The sequence below is a fragment of the Mandrillus leucophaeus genome, unplaced genomic scaffold (assembly GCF_000951045.1).
Source record: "Mandrillus leucophaeus isolate KB7577 unplaced genomic scaffold, Mleu.le_1.0 Scaffold66, whole genome shotgun sequence".
In the NCBI taxonomy this organism is placed as follows: Eukaryota; Metazoa; Chordata; class Mammalia; order Primates; family Cercopithecidae; genus Mandrillus; species Mandrillus leucophaeus.
This window is the reverse complement of record NW_012107141.1, coordinates 3,196,257-3,205,540: the sequence shown is the minus strand read 5'-3', so window position 1 is coordinate 3,205,540 and position 9,284 is coordinate 3,196,257. Positions and strand designations below refer to the sequence as shown.

Genomic DNA, 9,284 nt, shown 5'->3' with positions numbered 1-9,284 from the left:
AGACAAGAGTCAGTTTCCAACATTTTTCCTTTCTGAAAGCTCCCAGTGGCTTCTGGTGGACACGTCACCTTGGTTTTTAAAAATTTTCAGTGTGAGTTTATATATATATATAATATAATATAATATATATTTATATAATATATCAAAGCTTATGAGCATAGATTAAAAAAATATTCAACAGCTTAGTGAACTCTGCAGTGCCAGCTTCCTAAATGTCGGGGTAAAACTCCGTCCCGTGGTCCACGGTCTGTAGCGCTGGCTTCTGCTCCAGCGCAGACATCCTACTGAGGACTTCTGCGGACAGCGCATAACTATTCCCAGACTTCTCCTCAAACCAGCTGTCCAGGGCTCGCTTGGCATCAAAGTTGGCGATTGGCGGTCCGTTTACAGCGATTGTCAACAGGTCGCTAAGCTGCTCCAGGGTCAGGCGGGAGCGGTGGTTTTTGCGAACTCGCTGGAGGGCATTGCGGCCTTTCTCGCAGCAAGCGGTGGAAGTGGGGAGGACTTTAAGAACCTGGATGATCTTGTTCAAGAGTGGAAACCTCTGTTTGTACTTGCAAATGTGGCTGATCAGGTCTTTGAAGCCATTTTTGGTGTAGTAATCTGCCTTGAGTTCTCGCCACTCCATCAACAGACTACCCCGGGGGTCCAGCCCTTCCCTACAGACATCCCGGGAAAAGGTCGGGATGGCCTCGAGGTGATCAAATATTTGCACCATATCCTCCTTGCCAAAGCTCATCAGCTCCTCACTGCTCCTGGGCCAGGCAGCCAGGTCGAACACCTGGCAGGCCTTCACAAAGATCCGGCTGCGGGAGTCGAACCTCTGAGCCAGGATGACCTGGGTCTTCTGGCAGATCTTCTCCCTGATGGACTGGAACTTGGCTTCAGCCACCCTGAGATTCTTCATGGCGATCCCATTGAAGCTCTCTCGGAAGTTCTCCTCGAACTCCTGCAGGTATTCTCCAGGGGAGTCAGCCAGCCGGCTGATCTCCTGGATGGCCTCCTCGATCTTGTCATCCACCTGGGACACCAGCAGGTACTCGCCCTGGAAGATGTAGGCCAGGCGCGAGAGCACAGCGATCACGTCCAGCAGGAAGTAGATGAGCTTGATGGACTGGTAGTCCATGAGGAACTGCAGCAGGGCCAGTGCGATGGCCGAGGCATCCGCCCGCTGGGTCTGGCTGCTGACCTCCTTGAGATGGGCCACCACCTCCAGGTAGTCCTTGATGAGGGCGTTGAGGACGTTCTGCTCACCGATGATCCAGCGCACTGCGCGGATATCCCCTAGGAACTCCGTCTCCTCACAGAGTGTGGCCGCTGTGGACCGCAGCTCGCACATGAGGCGCGGCGAGTAGCGGTAGAAGCTCAGCAGCTGCTTCAGGTTGTTCTCTAGCTCCTCCAGGCATGGGAGCTCCTTCCCACTGATGGCATCCAGGATCTCCAGGTGGGGCCGGTGCACCATGAAGGGCAGGCACAGCAGCCAGGGCAGCGTCTTGCGGATGGTCATGAACATGCTGGCACGGAGGCTGGCTGTGATGTTGGCTCCATCTACACCCAAGCCAACGGTTGGCTTTTCATCCTGCAACCGGATGCCCAAGGCCGAGAAGGCCCGGTCAAGTGCCTGGAGATAGCTTTCTGTGCTAGTGAACCCCAGCTCCTGCAGGGACAGGAACTCTGTGGCCGGGGGCCCGTCGCTGCTGGTGTACTGAACATAGACAGCCACCGTGTCGGCCAGCAGATCATCGCTCTGCCCATCCAGGATGATGCTGAGGCAAGGTGACTGGCGGATGCGCTCCACCAGGTCTTCCCGCAGGGCCCGGGCGATGTGATGGATGAGGATCTGGCAGTCTCCCTCATTCATGTACTGGTCCACCACCTTGAGCTCACACTTCCTCAGCAGCTCTGCCAGGGGCCTGAAGTCCAGGTAGGGCCTGCCCTCCAGGGCCAGGTGGTAGGCGGTGTTGAAGAGCAGGGTCATGTTGCGACACATCTCCTCTGTCTTCTCCGGGTGCATGCGGAGCTTGTACAGCTGCAGGCACTTCTTGTGCAGGTTGCTCTGGCTGTGCAGTTTGATGGTGTGAATCTTAAACTGTTTGGAGCCGATGATGAAGGCTGAGGTGCGTGAGGACTGCACCGTGTACTGGCGGCAGACGTGACACCACATCTCATTGAGGGTTGGGGAGTACCGCAGGAACCAGAACTTCTTCAGCCATTCCTGCTTAAAGCGCCGGATTCGGCGCCCGGTGGCCGATGACATCTTGGAGGGCTCATCTGTCGCAGTCATCATATCGTTGGAGACAGATTCATCTGCTGAATCGACTTCCTGGTCATCGTCCTCCATGATGGCGGGGCCGGAGACCATGCTCTCTGAGGCTGAAAAACAAATGGGAAAGAAACATTGATACCTGGTGGAAACAACAGGCTTTTCCAAAATCCACAGGAAACATTCCTGGAAGGTAGGTGCCATACCGTGGAAACAGAAGTCCATGGAAGCCTATGACAGATTGAATCCCAGCCCAGAATTAGTTTATGAGCACTCCTGCTAGCCCATGTGACTTTTACTCTCTGTGGATTATCCACAGTTGCCTTCTGTCACACCCACCAGGCTCCAGGCTGCCTGCCTCACCCTCCATGTGTGGGTATTTGAGGGATTTAAATGCCCCCTATCAACTGGACAGTACAAGCTAGGAGAGTAGATCTGATGGAGGAGGAAAAGCACATCACACATTCCAAAGTTATACAAGAACTTGGGATTCATTTACCCTTCATTAATGTGAACAAAAGTAGCTTGGATATGGCCCCAAGTGATTTCAGGATCAAAATGCAGTTTAGTTCAGATGCATGCTTTAAATACAAGAAACACCTCATTCTGAGCTAAGGGATGTGGTTAAAAGAGTAAGTGCTATGTAAACAGTCTCCCTCAGCTGCAGATATGAACTGGAAAACCTCCCTAGTTGTCAACCAACTCTAGAGATCCAGGTAGCCAACAGAATAGGGAAAAGCCATGCAGGCGAATGGCCTGGATCCCCTCACTCTCCATCCTTCTAGAACTCCAGGCTGGGGAACATGTGTGGCAGGACAGAAATTCAGGAAGAGAATAACAAGGTTGTGTTCCTGGACTAAGTTAGGGAAGCCATGAGATCTCTCCAGTGGGACACCCTGCTTGGGACTGGGGAGAGAGAAAGACTGGGTTTAGAAATCGGGCTTTGGGGTAAGACACCAATAGGACCACCAGAGAAAGGCAACGGGTCAAGAACACAGCACACACCCCATCTGCAGCGGAACTTCCTTTATTGACGAGGAGGATACAAGGGCAACACACAGAGCACCTGGCAGAGCTGCCGACGGGCCTGCCAGAGACACTGAGGACCTGGGCTCCCACCCATGGAGGTAGCTGCCTCCATGTTACACTCCTCAGGTCTCCCAGAAGGTGGTTTCCACAGACAGCTTTAGGCTACCCTCCACACAGCCCACTGCGTGCTCTGCCCTCCGACAATAATCTCATCCAAACCAACTTACCTGCAGGGTCCGAGAACTCTGGGAGCTCCAGTACCTGTGGTGGCAATACGGGGGGCTCAGGAAGTTTCCCAGACTTAAGCATGTCTAATTCTGCCTGGAGCTCCCGAACCTTCTTCTTTAGGCGAATACAGTTAGGGCAAAAAGAGGTGGTGGGAAGTTCATGAGGGTCAGATGCAAGGGAGGCCTCGGCAGGACTGTCAGCCTTGAATGATGAAGGCTCCTCTTCTTCATCCTCCAATTGGCCTGGCTCCTTAGAGACCCCCTGGGGGACCTTCCGGTCCCCCTCCCCCTGGGTCCGGCCTATATTCTGCACACCATGGGTCATGGTTGTTGCACACCGACTGTAGGCGTCATCCTGGTACTTGGGGACTTTCCTGATGACCAGTGAGGTGCTCAGGGCCAACTGGTGGGCTTCCACCTTTGCAGATTCCAGTGAGGCCTCTAGAACATCCTTGAAAATCAGGTCAATTTTCTTCTTCTTGGCTTGGGGGTGTACGTCCCCCTCATCAAAGCCACGCTTGTAGGGACTTTTGCCCTGTCTCAGCACAGGGAGATGAATGGGACCCCTCAGGTCTTCTGGGTTATCCAGAGCCTGCTCAGACTTCTCCCTCTGCAACCTCTTCTCTCCTAGGAAGGAAAACCAGGGTGTAAGGAAGTGGGGAAAACCCCCAAATTGGAGAAACCAACAGAAAACAAAGCAGGCCTCCTGTTAGGTCACCTGACACATCCCTCTACATCTGGGCTTGTGGGGCAGGTGTTGCAAAGGGGAGATATGAATCACTCAGTGGACCATCAGAACTAGACTCATAGGACCTGAACGGTGGAAAGACCTTTTATAAAGAGACAGTTTCTGAGAAGCTTCACATCTACAAACTCTACGGTTATAAGTTAAGAGAGATCTACAGGGGAGAGTAATTGAACATTCTTTCCTGTGACCCTAGAAGGCAATATCCCACTTAATCACACTGGGTGGTGGGAACATACCTCAGAGCCAAGTGAGTATCAACTCCCCCAACCTTTGCAGCTTCCCCTCAGCCCTAGCAATGACAAGATGGCTGCTTCGACTTGGTAAAAGGTACACGTGAAACACCATAGGCCTCACTTCTTCCTCCTCCTTTGTTGCTATGGAGACAGCCCACTTAAGGCAAAGTCCATCCTTTGGCAACTGTCCTTTCTAATTCTCCCAGCAATCAGCAGACTAGGAACATGTGAGAAAGCATGATCTGAACTTCTGTAGTTCTCACTGATGACTAAGGGCAGAGGAAAGGGGAAGACAAGGAGACCTATGGCGCTGAGGGCTCCAACATGACAGCCTCTGACAAGATAAAGGACAAGGTATCCACAATGACCCAAAGCAGTCTGGAAATATAGCTGTGTCTCCTTACTTGGCAATTCAAAGGACGCTTCCTTGCCTATTTCTTTCTATCATGTGAATTACTTCAATTCACTTTGAATTACTTTCAATTGTTTCAAATACTTTGGTGAGCTCCTCAACCATAAATTATTTTAGACTGATTCCTTGTTTTTAATTTTATTTTTTGAGACAGAGACTCACTCTGTTGTCCAGGCTGAAGTGCAGTGGTGCTCACACAGCCTCCACCTTCCAGGTTCAAGTGATCCTCCCACCTCAGCCTCCCAAGTAGCTGGGACTACAGACGCACACCATCACACCCTAAGTTTTGTATTTTTTGTGGATATAGGGTTTCGCCATGTTGCCCAGGCTGGTCTCAAACTCCTAGGCTCAAGCGATCTGCCCACCTTGGCTTCCCAAAATGCTGGGATTACAGGCATGAGCCATGGCACCCAGCTAGCGTGATTCTTTAAAATTACCAACATAGTTTCATAAACTGCTACAGAAGTGCTGATGCTTTCTGGTGAGAGATGCTAAAAAGGCAGAGGAATCTCTTCAGCCCTTAGAGGGTCCTGAAAGTAGCCCATGGAACTCAGAAATCTCAAAGGTTTCCTAGACCAGATGCAGGGGCCCTGGGTGATGTGCCACTGAACAATGACTTGAACTAAGCTGTACTTAGGCTTTTGATGGCTCCATTTGCCAAAGGCTTTTGAGTGAAGGCCAAGGGTTTGCCATAAGCAGTCCAGATGTTCCATGCCTGGTTTCCCGTAGCTGGCATGGGTGCTGTGCCCTGCCACATGTTTGACTCCAGGTTTCCTTTAGGTTACAGCACAAAAGGAAGTTATCTATTCAGGATGCACCTTTTCTGTCCTCACATGAATACTTAAGGAACAACTTTATCTCCAAGGCTTCTGGAATTCAGCAGCTCCCCACAGCCTGCACTTCTATATCAGCTGAGCTGCAGAAAGGGGAGAGATGGAGATAACTTGAAAATGCAACCTGTATGTCTTACAGATCAGATGCAGCACTTGCCCACTGAAAATCTCTAAAAATCAAGACCCACGTTTGCCTTTTGTCATGGGACCATCAGGCAGCAAACAGCTGAGGACATCGAGAAGTCAAGCCTACAGATCGCCAGAGATTCCTCATCATTGTTTGAAAACAACGTTGTTCAAATTTCTTAGCATGAGCAGGAGATCTCTGTGGACTTATGGCTTCAAGAAACATCTATGGGCCAAAAGAAACCTTTAAGCATCATGAAATTGCTTCCAAAGCCTCCATACAATATGGAAAACAGAAACAAAGGAAACCTCAAAGTAAATTAGTAAGTCAAAGTAGGTCAAATCACATAAATTGTTAGAATGCGAGCTTTAGATGCAATCTATTCTTAAAAGGAATAACCACAAAGGAATAGTTTACACTGTCTTCAGGAAGACTTCTGGCAACAACCAATAATATCCCTACTTAATAAGAACGAATAATTCATGCTCTGGCCTCCATCAGGGTGCCAACCTCCAGTTACAAAGAAACCTCCTTCTATGTAAGACCATGAGTGATTGGGCATAGGGGATCTCCCTTTCAGAGCAGCACTGGCACACCAATCTGGGACACCACTAAAAGTACCCGGAGTCTGCTGAAGTTACAGGCTACAGAGGCACACATTTAAAAGCCACTGAGCTCCATGACCATTCCCAAGGGCTTTAGGATCACCCACAGCTGTGGAACTGCCCCACTGTAGCTTTCAATTTCCTTCCTATTTCCTACTGCTCAGCCTGACCAGGAACAGACCCTCTTTCCTCCTGTATCTTCATATGTCTCAGTGTGTCTCCTTTCAAGTCTGTCTGACACACCTCATTTGAACCACTCCAGAAAGCTCACACCCTTCTCTGAGCAGTCCCCTGTGGTCTTGGGGCTCATGAGGATGATGCAGCTTCAGGTGCTCTGGAGAAGACCACTGGGGGAAGAAAAGGACATCACAAATCCAGAAGAACGCAAGAAGGTTATGACTAAGGGACGAAATCTGTGTTCTCAGATATGATTTCTCTGGGTTTTCTTTTCTTCTAGTGGTATGATTCTTTGGGAAGCTTCTTGGCTGTCTTCATTCATTTCTTCTTTCATCCATTCAACAAAGACTTATTGAGTCCCTAATATGTATTAGGCACTTTTACATGAGGCATCTCCAGAGGTCACATGGAAACCACTGCAGCCTCATCATGGAAGCACGCCTTGCCAAGTGAAACCAACATGTGCCCAACCCTGAGATCCAAAGAAGACAAGAAATGAGTATGTTTATGGGGTCTCCTTTTACTGCCCATCATCTCCAGATACCTTTTACCAAGTCAGGCAGCAGCTGTGCACTCAATGTCCACAGTTTGCTTTGTTCTGTTTTGCTTTTAAAGATAGCTTAGTTTGAATAGGTCACTCCCACCCCTTTTTCGTCTTCTCCCCTCATATTCCAAGTGAAGATTTATTTCCAATTAGTAAGTTGGTCAGGAACACGATACAGTGAGGCTTGGGAACAGCCTTGGTTCCTGGCACCAGATAGACTCTAGGTATTTGGATGTGTGGTTTTAGTGTAAAAAAAAAAACCCTTGAAAGAAGGGCCTGGACTCACCAGTCTACCCTGGGCAGGATGAGGATGGAATAAAAGGGTAAAGGACTAGAGGCTGAGAGTAGTTAAACTCTCTTCTTACGCTGAGAAGCAGTAAAACTGCTTCTGAATGGACACCCAACCCACCCAGCTTCCCACACCTAAGTCACCCTCCCACCTCCTGCCAACCTTCTTCTTTTGATAGATATTGTTCTTTCACCTCATCTCATTAGGACTGCAGTAGAGACACCAGGAGGAACCAAGGAGGGGACAGGTTTTTTCTGGGACACCAGGTAACATTGGAGGTCAGAACTTAGACCTTGAAGTCAGACTGATATGGATTAGAAACCTAGTTCTGTCCTTCCTAGCCAGGTGACCCTGGATGAATCACTGTATTCATCTGATATTCGGTTTGCACATCTGTAAGATGGGTAAAAGAATCCACGTGGGATCATGAGTATTAAAAGTTTATAGCTGAGGACTTCTGATGATGGAGGCGGGCATCATCCTAAAGGCCACATGTCCACGACTTCATCTAATTCTCAGGGTACACTGACAGGGTAGGGACGGCTGCTATGATGATTACATGGAAACATGCAGAAAATCTGCTCACAGGTTATGGAAAACATATCAACACCAGATATTGTAGGTAACTGAAAGCTCATCTCTTCTACTCTTCACTAATTTCTAACCACAGGGGTTCCCAGATACCCAACAAGCCTCTGATGGTGGTAGAGTGGGGTCCTTGAACTGTTGTCAGTATTTCACATAATGAGTATTTAGTAAATGTTCCCTGTTATTGCGATCATTATTGAGGCAGTAGCAGTGTGTAACATCTTTTCATCAACTGGAGTTGGGGAAATAGGGTACATGTTGATTAAATACATTTGCTTGGCTTTGGGGGCTTGTCTCTGTCATGGATACTCTGAAATGTGTGTGGTAAGGATTTCTGAGACCATAGGGGAAGAGAACATGCTGGGGTGGCCCCTGCCTGGCCCAGAGCTGCTGCTCAGACCTCAACCATCTGTTCCCCCAAATTACTCTGGGTCTTCCCATTGCTGGGAACTGTATTTCCCATTGGTTTTCTCAGGAAGCTCCAAAAGAAGCTATCCAGGCCTCCCCTGGGGCTCAGTGGTGGGCACAGTCCGCGTGGAGCATGGCACTCACCTCTGGCCAGGTTGCGGTGGATGGTTTCCTGGGACATGCTGTGCAGGCGCTTCATGTAGTCCTCGCTGTACCAGACCCGCAGCCACTCCCCAGGCCGGATGTCCCTGCATGCCCGGAAGTAGATGCGCTCACTGTGCTGGAACGCCAGCAGGTTCTGCTCCCTCTCCTCCCGAGAGATGACCACGTACCTAGCAGGGAGGGGAGAGAGATGAGAACGCATGGGCCACCCTTTGTTGAGTGCCCGCTGGTGCCGGCCCAGTGCTGGGCAAGTGTGGTTGGTTAAAAGTCCACAGGCATGTGGTCCCGTGTGAACATCGGCAGAGCAGCTGCCCTGTCCGGAGAAGTAGCACTGGCCAGAACCCATCCCTGTCCCAATGTCACTGTGTTGTGGGACCTCAAGCAGATCTCCAAACCTCTAAGAATCTCTGTTTTCTGAGACTGGATATGACACTTGCCCTGCCTGCCTCACAGTATATGGAAAATATATCAACTAGATATTATAGGTGATTGAAAAACTGAAAGGTCATCTCTTCTACTCTTCACTAACTTTTAACCACAGGGGTTCCCAGATACCCACAGGCCTCTGATGGTGGTAAGGCTGGGGTCTTTCAACTGTTTCCAGTATTTCACAAAGCCTAGCTCAAATAGCCCATGTGA

At 49.7% G+C, this 9,284-nt stretch overlaps 1 protein-coding gene across 2 annotated transcripts in view; it reads right to left on the bottom strand.

Annotated features, from left to right (window-relative positions):
- Positions 1–113: 113 nt before the first annotated feature.
- PRDM11 (PR domain containing 11) overlaps positions 114–9,284 on the bottom strand; it is an 80,379-nt gene continuing 71,208 nt past the window's right edge. Inside the window, exons 5-7 of one of the 2 annotated variants that reach the window (XM_012001362.1) lie at positions 8,628–8,815; positions 3,520–4,146; positions 114–2,373 (exon numbers count right to left, since the gene is read on the bottom strand). In XM_012001362.1, coding sequence (XP_011856752.1) covers positions 209–2,373; positions 3,520–4,146; positions 8,628–8,815 — 2,980 coding nt within the window. In that variant the 3' untranslated portion in view covers positions 114–208. Of the gene's footprint in view, positions 2,374–3,274; positions 4,147–8,627; positions 8,816–9,284 lie in introns of those variants that run through there. The other variant, XM_012001363.1, reaches the window with a different exon arrangement.